The following is a 17,499-nucleotide window of genomic DNA, read 5'->3' on the forward strand; positions in this document are numbered from 1 at the left end:
ATATTTTCGTCACATTTCTTTTTTGCTTTGTTTAAATGGGCTAGTTTTTACTTTTATTAAATAAAGTATTTGCATTTCATTCGTCATTTTCTACAGAGCCAAGGTATCAAAAAGCATTCGTTATTTCACTTACTTCCATTAAACAGGCGGCATATACAGACTTAGAAACAAATTTCATTTCTATTTAAAATTGCATTTAAAATTAAAATTTGTTACAAATTAATTTTGCATTCTTCACTTACTGCATTATTATTTTAAAAAAATATATATGTATGTATATTAACCAACTTCTAGTCGGTCCGTCTACTGTCAACAGATCGTCGCACTTTGACTGTCGCATACAATTGCCATTGCTTTATGTTATCATAACATAGTAGTGGAATTGCATTTACACCATTAAAATGCATCACTTATCGCATAACTCATCTCGTTATTTAAATATTAAGATAAAAATTTAGTTACAAAAAAGTTGTTTTTGTTTTTATTCTCTTCTCACTTTCCTTGCATATGTTTTGTTGTGTGTGTATGTATGTATGTATGTGTGTTTTTTTCCTTTTTGCCTTGCTTCAAAAAATTTGTTGAGTCGAAAAATTAGTGCAACACTAATTCTTCGCCGTATCAGGTTAACAATTTGTGGGAGGTCTGGCGGGCACAAAAACAACGGTAGCGGCGGTGGCTTTGACGGCAGCTGCAGCATTCACATTTGCAACGACAATGCGGCGCACAATGGTTGTAGTTGTTGCTGCTGCTTCTGTTGCTGCAACAGATGGTTCTACACGCAACACTTGCAAACGATTATTCACTTGAAAATCCTTGCGCTCAGCTGCAACATATTCAACGATAGCATCGTCACTACAAAGGTTGCTACTGTCACCATCATCATCATCATCATCATGTTGCTGTAGTGTATTCCCAGCAGTAAGTGCTGCTGTTTCACTTATCGCATTGATATTTAAAACTCCATTTGCAGCAGCATTTTCACAATTTGTACTTATAGCGGCAAAATCTACATTCGATACCGCAGAATTATCGGCATCCGCAGTATCTGCGACATTGTCACCATCGTTTTCATAGTTATCCGTAGCCGCCACTTCCGTCCCAACCGCATCGTCGTCATCATCCTGCCTGTCTCAATCGATCTTTGTTTGACAATAGAGCTCCTTGAGTGATTTCAATTCTTCAATGAGCGCTTTATTTTGATTCTCAAGCACCGCCACACGATTTTCCAGGCACTTTATGTACTCCTTCTTTTTACGTCGACATTCACGTGCCGCCTCCCGATTTTTCTGCAATCGTATCTCACGCTTACGCGTTTGATCCTCAGCTATGCCACTATTATCTGTGGAAAGTCAAAACAAATTAGTATTGTATTAAAAACATATCCACACATTACTGACAATTCAATACTTTTTCTATATACATACATACATAGTATAAAGAATATATTATTTAATAGTAGAAAAAAATAATAATAATTGGAAACGTTCTTTACTAGTATTGTATGGAATCCTATGAGGTATGTAAAATGCCGCATTGTCCGGCGGCATTATTAGTGTGCCGCTTGTACTGCCCCCCGTGCTCGACAACGCATGAAGTCCACCAGTCTCTGACATTTGCAAAGTCGCTCCACCTTTTACACATGACCACAGAGTTCAGTTAATACAAAGCAATCATTGTCATCATTTAATCACAATCGATCGACGTATTTCAAATCGATAAATTTTGCAGATTTCACCATCGCCAGTAATTCGTTACGTTTGCAATTTGCATTCGTTATTTTTGATTTTTGTTTTTTTGTTTTGTTTTGGATTATTGCATGTATGTTTGCCATTCAAAGTGTTGGGGGGATCGTTGAAGATTATCAACATATAGATATGTCGCATAATTATGATTTGCAGAATTTGATTGTGACAGGGTTGGATTGATTGCATCGAGAGTTGAGTAGAGGCGAAGTTGAAGTATTGGAGTAGGATTTGTTTGTTTTGGAAAAAGTCGAAAATAAGATCAATAACAATTCATTAGCTTACTCATTGACAATTAGAAAATGGAATCAAACACTTTTTTTAGTGCAAACCTCTATATACATACACACATTTATGAATAGAAGAATGTACTTATTGCACATTACAATACATATGACGATTTTTATTTGGTTTAGGTACGTTTATGATGAGTTATGTATTCTGCAGTATGTATCAAAGAAGCCTTAAATATAATGTTAGTGCTTTCCTATGAGTATATAGATATATTATATAGGCTTTTATTGAGCTGAGTTGAGTTGAGTTGAGCATTTCGATATATTTAGTGAATAGCAACATTCGATGCGATGATGACAGCAAATTTATCTATGGTGTGTGCTCAACAAAAAGCGATAAAGTCAAGTTCACAAAGAATTTACAGAGCGCCGCAAAAACACACACACACAACATGACAGACAGAGACATAGACGGTTAGAGAGAGAGTGAAATAAAGTGTGGCGAAAGTCACAAAGAGAGTATAGTGAGACAGGAGACAACAGTGAATACGTAAAACATACATACATATATGTATACGTAGAATAATTATAAAAAGGACACTCATGGTTTAATCTCTAAATTGCCAATTGGTCCATGATTGACTAACATAGAAAAGGACCAACATTAACAGTCTGTGAGCGCATAACAGTGTTTTTATCAAAGGAAGAGAGAAAGAAAGAGATCGAATGAGAGCGCGTGGGCGAAACAGATATGCAATAATACATACATTAATGAAAATGTCACACAAAAATTTCACTTATTATCATTAATATTTTTTAATAATTAATTAAGTTTAAATATGTGTATCATTGTTAGAACAAATAGTTAGTTTACAAAACTTAATATTTTTCCTCACAAGCGCATAAAATGAATGCAAAATGACAATGCATAATGGAAAAAGACTAATTCAAATAAGTTACTACCAACTACACTTCAAGCAATTGCTTACAACTGCAAAGAGTTATAGTGAGTTGTAAAACAGTACGTTTCGTTCAACATTTTCTTACGATATTCCCATTATTTGTCTGTGTTGTGTGTGATAGCTTTGTTTAAGCGTCTGTTAAAAACTTCGTTAATTTGTTGAAAAGAACGACCTTGCAATGTCAGCAGTAGTAGCAGCAGGATTATAATGACAAGATTCGTATGTTGTGTTCGTTTTTAACTATTGTAAACTCTCTTCTCTTCGATTTGAAAATTAAAAACGGGAAAAGACATACAAAACAAGCGATAAACTTTTTTTTTTTTAATTTTAAATATGAGTGACTCCACCATACCAAAGTGAAATGTGACAGATGCAAAATTTTCATGACAGTCTAGTTATGATACAGATATTATTATTTACTTTAATGTGTATTTAACAAAAATAAATTTTTACAAGATAAACAGAGAAGACAAATATTTAATGAAAACATATTCTAAGGCATAATCATGGAAAATGACAAATATAGTGTTGTGTTGAGCAATATTTAAATTCGTATTATGCAAATGAATGTGGTTTTTTAAGATAAGAATGATGTCATGAGCATGTAGTACATGTACATTTATATTCGTTACATGAATACGCTGATGATTATGAAATTGTGTTTTTCTTTTCGCGAATTCATGCAGTGATACTGGCGATGGTGATAATGGTGATGGACTTAGAATCATGTCAGTATGATAGCGATGGTTATGACGATGATACAAGGCACGTTGTAGACGAAAAAAATGCCAACAGCATCTTAATATACATACATACATACAAATGTATACCGAGACGAAATTTTTAAATTAATAATTGCAAAAAAATAATGCTCTGTTTTTATAAATAGTTAATTGTTATTTTAATGAAATGTCAAATCAATAGGATTTTGCGTTTTGCTTATTCACGACCCGTTAAGATAGAAATGTCCCTCACTTGGATGATTGTTGAAATTTAATATTTTTAATTTTCTCTGGGAATTCTAATTCTATAGTACATCTCATATAATATTCAGAGCTTTGTTTGTTTTTGGTTCTTATTCTTTAATAATTTCTCATCTATTATTTTTGTTCAATTTATAAAATATATTACTATGTTATCATAGCCCGTTTCATAGTCATATATTTTGGGGGCAAAATGAAATTTACGCAACTTTTATACTGATTTTAAATAGCCCGTAATATTAACAATTTATTATTCTTAACATTACAATTTGTATGTATGCTTTTGACGTCGTCATTTCTATGATTTAATGTATTTTCGGAAATCGTGCAGAACACTATAAAATTTTATGAAAACGCAACATAAGATATCAATGAAGAAAAGTATGACAAATAAATATTCTAAACTAGTGAATCCTATTAAAATCATTAATATTCAAAAATATAGTGTAAAAAATGCATTATTATTATTACGTATTTACATAAATTCTCTGGTTTTGAAATTATTTTTATTTATTACCTGTTATATCAGGTCCACTAATTTCGGTGAAAATTTTATTGTACGATGGCCTTCTTGTGAGCTCTATTCGTCGCTGCGGTGAGTCCTCGTCAGTGAGACTATCTTCACTATTCGTGTCGAGGTTTTGTGTATTTGGTTCGGGTTTGATTTTACATTGAAAATGTGGAGGGAGCTGTGTCCATAATGATAGCAGTAAAAAATGCATTAACCGATTATTTATATTGAAGCAAAAAATATATTTTTTTCTATATTAATATTCACCTGTACACCACTGCCGGATGTTGTGTGTATTACAGTTGTACTAGGTGGTTTATTCACATACAATACCCCACCCTTGGGTACACCTATCGTCCCTGTCGTCGCCGCGGTTACAGCATTTGTGGCGGCTGTTTGAATAACTGACGACTGATTGGCTGCTTGAATGACAGACTGCATTTGCTGTGTGCATAGGCAATAGCGGAAAGAATTAGTATTGAACAAAAGAAAGATAACAGCTATTTGCATGTTAAAATATACTATATGTATATATAAATTACCTGTAAACTGTTGTGCACCGGTGCTGCTAATGGGTATTGCACACTCGCTGTTGTTGTCAATACAGTGGCTCCACTCGCGGCGGCTGATGTTGCTACACTATTGCCGGCGGTTGAATTCGAGGAGTTATTACTTTGGTGTTGTTGCTGCGTTGCTGTAGTCGTCAAATTGTGACCTTCTTCAATGTTGTTCGAGTTGCCGTTCTCCTCACCGATGCTGTCCATTTTTTTAATTTTCAACAGCACCGTCACGTCTTGCGACAACTGCTTCAGCTTGACAAATTTTTTGTTTATAAATGCAACTCAAAATGATGCAAAATCGTAGTAATAATGCTACTACGAAAAGCAAAACAATTATTTGGTTGCTACTGACTAATATCGACCTTTGGTGCTAATTCAAGTTTTTTGTTGATTTGGTTTGATTTTTATTTTCAAAGCTTAGTATGGTTTTTATGGTTTCACGACTGGTAGTTAGGCAAGCGAATCAAAATATGTTTTACTATTCCATTCAAAATGATGTTTGAGCTGAAAAAAAAACGAAAAAATCATTATTATGTATTAAAAAATGCATATACATTTTTACTCATATCCATATTAAATTTTCGTAAACATAATATTAATAATTTTACATTCTTAATGTTAATATCAAATCCAAAAAAAAACTTTTTTCCTATAAAATCGCAATTAAATAGTTGGCAAACCATTTAAAATTGTTCAATATCTTAGAAAACTGGTGCATCATTCTTGAAGGTAGAATAAGAAATCCGTGCTCACGAAAGTCGGTTCTACATAACCGAACCGAGCGGGATTTTTATATAAAAATATTACATAAATAAAATCAAATAATTCAATGAGAGGCAGATTTGAAGAATATTGTTTTGATTATCCAGGTTTTTTGGAGCACATTCTCCACACCGATTTCAAATTATTCTAAATATTTTTTATAGATTAGATTTGGTTAGAAAACATAACTCAGAAAGGTTACTCTAATGTGAAAGCTTGATTTATTCACTGTTAAGCAAATACAGTAAATGACTGTGTATCGCATCTAATTTCTCTTTAATTATTTCTTATAGCTAGTCTCAAGACAATATTGTCTATGTAACCGGAAAGACTTAAATTTTTAACAGATCAACAATTTCTACCGCGGTGTTGCTTCTCAAAACTACTTCGATAGTATTTTTTGTTGTCACAACAAACAAATGTTTCAACTTTATTGATTTTCGATTATTTCAACTTTATTCACTTTTTTGTTTAATCAATTCAAATGCGTTTTTATTTAAATTATCACAATGTTTATTTGCAATTTCATTTAAAATTCATTCCCACTGCACCGCACTTATTTAAGATTTCAAAGTCTAAAAAAAATCTTAAAATTCTGCCAACAACCAACAGTCAATTTACTAACTGAATTGCAATGCCTACGTAGACAATTGTTCTTCAAAAACTGCTCGAATTAAACCATACACAGTACGTTTCACTTGATAAAGGTTATCTCATTTGCAATAATGGCAACAGCATGAACATACAATATTTTTTGAAAAGGGGGGTAAAACTGACGACAACAGAACGCTAACAGATGAACAAAACAAAAACGAAAACAAAACAACTTTGTCGTCTACCGCCTTTATATGCGAAATTGATACCATACTACAGAGGTACAATTATCTTCACATACCACCATATCGTATGAGTCACCAGCCACAGCACGCCATATCTCCGATCAGTGGCTAGCAAGCGAGTCACATCGTCACATTCACCAAAACGCCCAGAGCAACGTCATGAACGGCAGACGTTATGGGTGCGAGACAAACCGTCAGCTACATATGTATACATATGATCGTCAGAAAAGCAACCGAACGGCTTCGAAATTAATACGAATATTCATATGCGTAAAGTTGATCGTGTTGGCAGTTGTTGGTCGGTGGTTACCAACGCCGGCAGTAATCACAACAGAGAAACGAACAGGCAGTTCAACGGATTTTAATGATGGAATGAAAACATATTGCAACAGCAATGATGAATAAGAGAATTCACAATGTATATGCATATGTATAGGCATGAATGAATATTCTCTATGGGTTTATGTGCATATGATACGCATATGTATAAAAAGAGCGCCAAACTTCATCATACAAACTAATAAAAAAAATTGCCACGAACTGAAATGGAAATTGTATATTGCCTACCATGATCGCGCAGCAACGTTAATGATGTACACATATATGTATTAAGTATATATAAACATCATCATATATACAGATGTATGTATGTAGTACATATTTGCCTGTTTTGTTGATATCACCATTCTGTATCACCGCGGACACGTCATCAACATTTCGTTTATAACATACTCATGTGCACAAAAATAATTGTACATACATATGTATGCACATTGCCATGTACATTTATACATTTTGAACACCTCACAAAAGCGAAATGAAATTTAAAATATCGCGTAGCCATTTAAGGTGTGTAAACATGTTGAATTTGTATTTTATTGTTAAGAATGTTTATTTTTTGATAAAAAGGTTGTGAAGTCTGAAACCCAATTGTTGGAAGATGTCGTCACCAGTCGAAATCGCAATTGCTTATCACACTCACTCTTGTGAAGATTCAAATGAATATGATTTTTCTGCTTTATCGCATTTTTGTACGGAGATTCGAGAAAGTACATAATTTTTTTTTATAAAGATAGGTTTATAGTTATTTTTGATGTTTTGATTTCAACCATCTAATGAAATTAAATATTTAGCAGGTGGAGATTTTTTGCATATCAAACCATTGGTCTTTTCGCTAATTTGCGGTACCTGTTTATGTATGCTTATATAAAAAAAATGGTTTCTACAAAAAAAAATAGTTCAATAGTTAAAAAAGAAATATTGTTCAAATCACCTTGCTAAAGATTGAAATTCATTGAACGTTTTTCCTAATTTCACTTGGAAACGCATACCGGCTCCTTCTCCTAGTATTTTCATTTCACGTGCCCTTGCTCCATGATGTATTTTTATGAGGTGACGTCATGACGTCATTTGACAAGGCATATGGATTATTATGGGCGTGCATAAAGTCAACCAACAAGTAATGAATTAGCTGGCGTTGCTGGCGGCGACTTATACGATTTTCTATGCTCCTTAGCATATGTACATACATGCACATATACTATATATGCATTAAGTTCTATCAATATGCCATAATTTATAACATATACATACATATTGATATATTTTCTGCATATTGGAATTCCTAGTCACTTCCTACGACTGTGAGAATATACATAAGTTATGTTATGTGTACGGCAATGCTTTGTTTAGATGCCTGTGCACGTGCTATTTACCCAATTATCTTATTTGCTCTAACTTCCACATACAAATTCTTGTTATCGGCATTGGAATCTTAACTCCTCAATTTTCGATGTCGCAGTACAAAATTTGGCGCTAATTTTGTAAATATTTTGTTTGGATGTAGTAAATTGGCAAACACTTTGTAAATATGTAAGCCAAAAGCCGAAGATGTGACGTAATGTTGTGTTTTGTATTGAATGTTATGCAGTTGACATACTTAACAGTAGAAAAACAAAAATATCAATTGCTTTTTCTAATTTTTTCAATTCGATTGGATAACTATTACAATTCAAATTCTCCATAGAATATACATAGTTTGTAAATACAACGATTTCTATTTTTTAATATTGAATTGCTAATGAAAAATCGGTCACGATTTCTATGATGACATGTAGTTAAATATAATGTAGTAATGATTTCATAGTGCACTGTGGGTTATACTAAAAAACAGTATAAAATAAAATATTACGTGTATATATCGGTCCCTATACTGATTATAATTCTAATAATTTCTAATTCTTTGTCCCGAATTCTTATATATTTTTTTTTATAATAGGGCGACTTTTGTTTTGTGTTTGTTTCACATTGTTCTATTTTTTGATGGCTTAACTAATATAATAAATATATGTTTATTTGTTGCAAAAATTACGAATGTGGTATATTTGGGGGAATGTCCTTTAACCAGATATTTAAAAAATTCTTGTATGAAAAAAAAAACAAATATTTATACCTACATGTAGCCATGAGTTATTTACGTTTTTAGATATTTATTAGTTTAACCGTTGTTTTAAAAGACATGCCTTTCGAATTTGACTACTGTCCACCCTCTTTGAGGGGGGAATGTCAAGGGCAAACAAATGTTTAGGTTCTCAATGATTTTTATGTACACACTATAGACTCAGTTATAGTTATTTTTCAAGAATTATAAATTATTTTTACTCTTGGTAAAATTGGCTATTGCAATACATTTCAAATGTTATTGTTATATAAACGATCCAATCCAAACAAACCTTTGATTAAACATATTAACGTAATATTAATTAATTGTAAAATGCACTTCAAAATAGAGCATATTAACACACAGCACCACACTTTGAATTTTACGATTTCCAAAGCACCTGATGGCACATGGATTTTATTTTATATTTTATCATAATTTCTTGAGCACTTTACAAACTATTTTGATTTCGTCATCAATTTCTGCATTTTTGCAACATCTTGATTGTGCTTTAGTTAACAGTTTGCAACCTTTTATTTAACTGCACCCATATAATTCAAATCGTTCACGAATAATTTATTAATTAGGCATATAACTTAAACTGTATAATGTTTGGGACTAATATCAAAATTTAGATATTTGATAAAGAAAAAACACTGACAGCGCTTGATGGAGCAAATAAATTACAGCTGAAGAAAAAATCAGCAACAATCCAATAGCAACAGAAACTTTTGAAACTACGTCGACAACTACGACAGCGCACGAAACGAAACTTCTGATGACATCACTAAAAAATTACTTTATTGTTATTGGTGCTTGTGATGTGCCTGCTTTTTCTTGCTTTTGTTATCGTTGTTGTAAAAAATACTCTGTGCCCACGAAATTGTAAACAAACTCTAAAAACTGCCTTCATTCACCACAGGCAAAAGCGAATAAACCACATTCATCGTATTTGCACATTCGATTTGACGCATTCACTCAACGGGTTCGGTCCAGTTCGCCGAAAAATGACGTTATGGAAGAGTACATTGTTGCTTTTTGTTTTTGTTTCGTTGACTTTGCATTCGTGTGATTACCTAAAATTTTGCTTCAAGTTTACTCGATAATAACTTGTGGTGCCGTTGAATTTCAACTGCACCAGCTGCATACCGATTTCGCAAAGGTAAAACCACGTGTTTCGCAATAATTGATTTTTAAATTAGCAAGCAAATTCCAAAATCCATACAATCAATTCGAAAACCAACCCGATAGCACTACACTATTTTCCATATTGTACACTTTTCATGATATTCTTATTGGCTTTGTGTGACTATTTGTTTCGCTCACACTCATGTGATAACAAATGGTGGAAGAAAAATTAATATGTAGATGAAAAAAGTTAGTTTAATAATTTACCACCATGTGGTGAGTTCGAAATCTACAACAGTGTTGCAATTTATCATTGAAATAATAATTACTTTTAAATATTAATTTTCTAATATTCGCTCCTTATTCGTGCAGATAATTGATAATTTTAAAGATTATATCCATTTTATAATTAAAAATGCGGTTTATGGTTTCACCGCAAACTTTCGAAAAATTAAATTTAATTGATTTTTTTTAAACAAAATTTTCATAATTAAAATGAAATCATAATAATTTTCTGATATACATTGGCAATGCAAAATGCTAATTAGGAAATTTAATATTATATAATTAAAATGTTGTATTCCATAAAAAATATCGATAATTCCTCATCTTTTGTATTTGTCGCTTGTGACGTCATAATCGAAAAGATAACTGATTTTGATTGAAACTAGTTCGTTTTTATACTCTCGCAACGAAGTTGCTAAAGAGAGAATTATAGTTTTGTTCACATAACGGTTGTTTGTAACACCCAAAACTAAACGAGTTAGATATAGGGTTATATATACCAAAGTGATCAGGGTGAAGAGTGGAGTTCAAATCAGGATGTCTGTCTGTCCGTCCGTCCGTCTGTGCAAACTGTACTTTAGTAAAAATTAAGACATCTTGATGAAACTGGGACACTTATTTCTTGGCACCATGGGAAGGTTGCTTTCGAACATGAGCAAAATCGGACCACTGCCACGCCCACATAAAGTGCCATAACTAAGCCATTAATAAAGCTATGGAAATAAAATTTGGTCCAAAGGATTTTTCTAAGAAGGGGCATATTTGGATGTAATTTTTTGGGGAATGTGGGCATGGCCCCGCCCCCTAATAAGTTCGTTGTACATGTCTCGTAAACTACTAAAGCTATATCAACGAAATTCACAGGAGTCGTTTTTTTTCAGATATTTCCTTATATGGTCCAAAAATGGAGAATATCGGAATAAAACCATGCCCATCTCCCCTACAAAGGTTATGTTGAAAACGACTAAAAATGCTTTAATTCAGTAAGGGAAAACACCAGAAACTTTAAATTTCATTATAAAGAAGATACAGAAGGGCACACAAATTGGTATACAAAATTTTAAGAGGGTGTGGCTCCGCCCACTTATGGGTCAAAAACCATATCTCCGAAACTACTCGACCAAATGAATTTTGATGAAATTTGGTTTGTAATATTTTCCTTGCATCCCAATATATGTTGTGAAAATAGTCCAAATCGGTTCACAACCACGCCTACTTCCTGTATACCTGAAGTTTGAAGTCGACCTGAATAGTTTACTTTACAATATATAAAGTAAGCACTAGTGATGATATCGAAACATAACTTTGCGTAAATACTGCATTTATAGTGTTCCCCTTTCCAAAAATCACCGAAATCGGACAATAGGTTTTCAAGGCCCCATATATCGAACATGAGGACCTCGGTGCTTCTAACCTAATATTAGGGTTTTCAACTTTCAATAGACTTTATACAATATATATGACGAATATGTGGGTCAAATTGCGTATTATATAATATAAATAAAGTTAAATAAATAAATTGCGAGAGTATAAAATGTTCGGTCACAACCGAACTTAGCCCTTCCTTACTTGTTATTTAATTTTTTGTTTTACGATGTTGCTCTTATATCACTCCACCCAATATAATTTATACTATTTATTAACACTTTTCATAATTAATAATTAAAGTATATTTTGCAATTTTGGAAATCCACAGTTTCCATTATTTCTTTTTCAGATTTTTATTTCATAATCGTTCAGTCTCTGTACGAAATCTGGTTTTCTCTAATTTTTTCTAATAACCGATTGTAACCGTTAAATTGTATTGCATTTCAGTAGACAATTGAAAGAACTCGTCTTAATGATTCTGATTTCATTATCATATCTTTCTTTATGCAATTTTATTAATGTGCTAATGTTTAAAATGTAATCTCAAATCGTACTATACAATTTTGACTGAAGGCTTTTGTCAGAGATAAAGTTTTATCCTGATTACATATTATTATTAAATCGGTTAGGCCGGATATCTGTGTATATCTCAAATCAATAATAATATTGATTTAGCATTGGTAAATTCAAAGGTTTATGAATTAGTTAATTGAATGAGACGCATGTACTTATATGCCAGTTTTAATAAAAATTATATATGTATATGTATGTATTTAGATATGAAGGTAGAAATCCCATATATGTATGTACTCTCTTTTGTCTGGCCACCTAGAGCTAAATGTATGACGCTTTAAACCTGAATTATCGTTTCTTATCAAAATTAATGATAATGAACGCGGTTATCGAAACTTATGGTGTTAGCTTTCTGCTCTTGTGCCTTACCAATCTACACTAAACCAACTGTTGCAGGTGCGCTCTCATACGTTTTGCAAAAGTATTTGCCTCATAAACACTTTCGCGCGCATTTTTCCTTTCATTTGTGTATACTCATGTAGACAAGTAGCTGGAATATTACTAGTAGATTAGTAGCGGTAGAAGTCGTTAAACAAACGAACCATATGTATAAATTAGGGTAGACAGTATGATGTGTTGGTAATTCCTGACGCAAAGTTAGTAGCATATATAGCATATAGACACCTAGTAATCCTACATTACAAGCTTAGTTATAGCACCAGCTCTACCATAATTTAGAAGGACCAATCCGAGCTATATCATTCTCATGCGAGTTGGAGCAAATAATTCGAACAACACAGTTTAAGCGCTCATAAAAGAGCTTACAACTAATATAATATGGCGATGATATGCTTATCGTCGGCTTAATCAACAGCGTCGTTAGTCAGTCATCTCTTATATAGAATAAACAACAGAACTCAAACGTCACTATTGACGTCATAACATCATACTTGTTGTCGATGTTGTCTATTTGAGAACCAGCTTCTTCGCTGAAAACCTTAACCTTGATCTGCGTAGCAAATTCGCTCTATTGACGAACGAATTTTCTAATACTTGGTACAGAACTTATGATTATCACATTTGTTGGGGTGCTCAAGAGAAATATTTTGAAGGAGATTTATGAAGGTTTAGCTTTATAAATAGGGAATATCGTAGATGGAAGAACGATGATCTGTACAAGATTTATAAACAAAATCCTTCAGCTTTTAAAGTATTTGATACGTTCCAGCTAGTTAGTTACGAAGTTAGTAACAGAGGTTCAACTATTAAACTGTTGTTATCCAGATCTTCGGAAATCGCTTAGGCGGCCCACTGTATAATAGTTCATGAACTCTTGTGCAAACTCAAAGACACCAAATACTAATTTGTACGCGATAGACTTCATAGGTGCAATGACTTATTCATATTTAATTAAAGATACAATCTATAAACACGTGTTTCCTTCTAAAAATAAATAAGTTACTGTGTTAATGGGCACGGTCTTGTGCTGCTTTGTCACACAAAGCCAAATTATAAATGGCATCAGTTGCGTAGATATGTACATATTTACCCATGTACATACATATGTTTTATTTCAGCGCATTGCTTTTTTAATAGGGACAACAGTATAAATCGCCGACTAAACAATCAATTTGCACACGTAATATAAACCGACGTATACGTATTATACTTATGTGATTACGAAAGCAACGACTGCATCGACGACAACAACAGCAGCAATGTCATTTGTAATATCAGAAAGAGAAAGAGCAGCAACAATTAAATGTAAACTTAATAATAAATATTAATGTGTGTCTGTATGTATTTACGAAAAAAATTGCAAAGAAATGCGAGGAACAAACACATAAACATACATACGTACATAGATATTTATACATATACCCATACGAACATAATTACATGCCAAGAAGCACTTAGCACTTAGCGCTTTCATAGCCATCCGCAAAGAAATTAGGAAATATTCAATGAAACGAGGTAATGATGTCTGCCTTTTTTCACGCAATTTGCACTTGAAATGCAAACAACAAATAGGCAAGAGTCGGAGTAAAAGCAACAAACTATTCTACAACAAAATCGACTCTTTCTCTTAAGTGTATACACATCGTGTGTTTGTATGTATGCATGTATTGAAGTATAGAAATAAATTAGTTGTAGAAATAAATAGCCATAATAACAATAATAAAAAAAAAACACAGCACCACCACCACCACCACCGGTCACCCAACTAACACATTCAGACACTAGGCCAAAGCGACAAATGTAGCTGCTGCAGTCAGCTCAGCAGATTACACTCGGACAACTGACGAAAACAAATTAATTGTGATGATTAAACAATTCATTGAAAACCTTCATTTTGAATATGAAAACAAAAAAAATGAATATTCTAAAACCTTTGCTGTGATTACGTCAAAATTACGTCTTCGATTGCTGCCAACGACAACAGTTTGTTGCTGATTATTACGAGTTAACTCTGCTACGCCCGTTACGACAACCCTTTTGAAGTGAACACACATACACAAATAACACATTTCATTCTGTACTTGTGTGTGCGCGTTGTTTTGTTTTCTAACACATTTACATACATACATATATACCTATAACGTTGTTGGTATATAAATATTTACATATCAATGTATGTGTATTTGTATTTGTTCGAATTGTTTTTATCAAGTCTAACTGGCTGCTGACTTGACTGTGACTGGGACTGGGACTGGGACTGGTGTGGCGGCGGCTGTGCTATGTGCCACTACTATCAGTAATCGCGTATCCGTGTCCGCGCGCTGCCATTCGCATAATTTTTGCATACACACACTCACATATACATTTATGTACTTAAGTATGTACATATGTAAAATATGCACACATGCCAACATGTCTCAGCGGTAAACATACATATTCTACTATATTTAAGTTTTTATAGCATTAAACCAACTTTTCCTGTTTATTTATTCCAAATTTAATTGTTTTGAATCAATGTTGTTTTACGATCAGCTGGAATCCTTATACATACATACATACATATTTACATACATACATACACATATATGCCACTGTCAATTCACATTATGCCTTCAGTCTTACGGCTTAGTGTTCGTATTTTGCTTCTTCATTTTGTTTTTTGTCTAATTTTCAAGAGTTATTTTGGGAATTTTGTATCTTTCAAATGTTAATTTATACATATGTACATACATACATACACACATAATTTGTTTCTTGGTTTTCATTTTAATTTCGTTAGCGTTTTTTATTTTTGTTTTTGTTTTTTCACCACAACTCACTCACACGAAATATGATTTCGTTTTGGATTGTCGTCTGTCTCTTAGCCTCCGCCACTGTCACCGTCACCGTCACTGTGACTGTAGCTATCGGCACGGCCCGTCCTCCACGTTTCACCACGTTCTAAGAGGCTGGCCCACACTATATACTTATGTGTAGCTACAATAAGGCCGCCACCGCGTACTTTTTTCACACTCGTCACTCGCTCACTCATTCGCTCCGAATGCCTTACGTCGAAGACTGTGACTGACGAAAGCATTCAAACAGCGACACAGATACGGCCAGCTATTCCCAGCAACTACGACAACGATGTACAGTGTTTCGATTTAATCAGAAATGTCCACATAAACACACACGTAATGCTAAATATTAGTAATACTTTTAGTGATCTAATCTAACTTCAAATGTCGGATATCCATCTAATATATTTTATTGATTTCGGTTTCGATAATCGGTGGGTTTAAAATGAGTAGGTCAATAGCGTTCTGCATTCGAGCATAGTTCCGAGACTGCTGGATTTGCCTTTAGGCGAGCAGAGGGGCAAGGATTTCTTCCTCGATAATTCTAAGGTCCGTCTTTACTCATTCGTCAAAACCTCGTTCGCAGTAAACAGGGGTTAAAGCGAAGGTGAGGTTGGCTTTTGAGAGTGATGTGCTATGTTTTCACATCACCAATCTACTACGAAATTGAGGTTATGATGTATTGGCCTCGCATACTACTGTTAGGGTGATTTCCTCTGATTGCACTATATGTATATTCGATTCCCTTACTGCTTTTTTTTCATTAGAAAGATTTAATAGAACTAAATACTCACATATTAATTTACCAATTCAGTGTTTTTGAATAGAAAGAAACCTCTTCTTCTCTTTAACGTTGGAACTTATAGAATGCTTAGCATTTAATTAAAAATGAATTAATTTGGCTTTTAACACGAATACACTGTGCTAGTACGTCGGCAATGACGACAACAACAGCAATGTTACGGAACGAACGAGCAAGAGAAACAATAATTATAACAACAAAATGCAAAACACAACAAACTTGGTCGGTTAAGAGCATTATTTTTGGTTCTTTCTTATTAACACATATACACATACAAACATATGTATATATAAATAGCTACGTAGGTATAACGTGTACGTACGTAATTATCTATATACATAAGTATGTATATAATTATGTGTATATATACTAGAAGTTGTATTTTTCCTATATCATAAGAGCATTTTTTTTTATCATTTTATGGGACTAATCACCAAATCGAGTGTCACACACGGTGGCACGTGTGCTGAAATTAAATTAAATAACCACAATAACTCAGAACTCAAACGTACAAATTAAATAAAAAGTGATAATGCCACCATGATAAAGCCTAAATACCATACCAACAATACCAACGAGCAACAACACTAGAATATAGTTAATAATTAAATTTCGCACCAACATTATAGCAATCCTTTCAGCTATTCTTTGGATGTACGTGTGCGTGTATGAATATATGTGTACTTATACATAAGTATCTGGTATATTCCAAAATCGCAAATACTCATACTAATAATAAAGAAAATTATATTTCAAAAGAAATTCAACATATATTCGAAAGATTTAAATTTTTACTTATTTGCTATTTTTATACCCTGAACAGGGTATATTAAGTTTGTCACGAAGTTTGAAATTTTGCAGATTTTATTTTCTCTTTAAGAAGCTGCTCATTTGTCGGAACTGCCGATATCGCACTATATCATATAGGTGCCATACAAACTGAAAACTTCCGCATTTTACTACATATCTTCACGAAATTTGGTGTGAGTTATTGTTCATAGAAACAATTTAATCTCCAAAAAAAATGTTCAGATCGGTTCACTATAGCATATAGCTGTCATACTAACTGAACGAT

General features: G+C 33.1%; 1 protein-coding gene across 7 annotated transcripts; it reads right to left on the reverse strand.

The window, feature by feature from the left end:
• Positions 1–520: 520 nt before the first annotated feature.
• LOC105210591 (cyclic AMP response element-binding protein B) lies at positions 521–15,853 on the reverse strand. Of its 7 annotated transcripts, none has more exons than XM_011181641.3 (6): positions 15,609–15,852; positions 4,974–5,495; positions 4,699–4,875; positions 4,438–4,609; positions 1,493–1,630; positions 521–1,339 (listed from the first exon to the last, which is right to left on the reverse strand). In XM_011181641.3, exons 2-6 carry the CDS (start codon positions 5,193–5,195, stop codon positions 1,131–1,133), a joined length of 918 nt encoding a protein of 305 aa, XP_011179943.1. In that variant the 5' UTR covers positions 5,196–5,495; positions 15,609–15,852; the 3' UTR covers positions 521–1,130. The 7 variants fall into 7 exon arrangements, with proteins under 7 accessions (XP_011179943.1, XP_028895075.1, XP_011179942.1 ...); XM_029039242.2 differs by having other exon boundaries at positions 15,605–15,852; XM_011181640.3 differs by lacking the exon at positions 15,609–15,852 and adding an exon at positions 10,109–10,270.
• Between the last annotated feature and the right edge of the window lie 1,646 nt (positions 15,854–17,499).

The sequence above is a fragment of the Zeugodacus cucurbitae genome, chromosome 5, assembly GCF_028554725.1.
Source record: "Zeugodacus cucurbitae isolate PBARC_wt_2022May chromosome 5, idZeuCucr1.2, whole genome shotgun sequence".
Lineage (NCBI taxonomy): Eukaryota > Metazoa > Arthropoda > Insecta > Diptera > Tephritidae > Zeugodacus > Zeugodacus cucurbitae.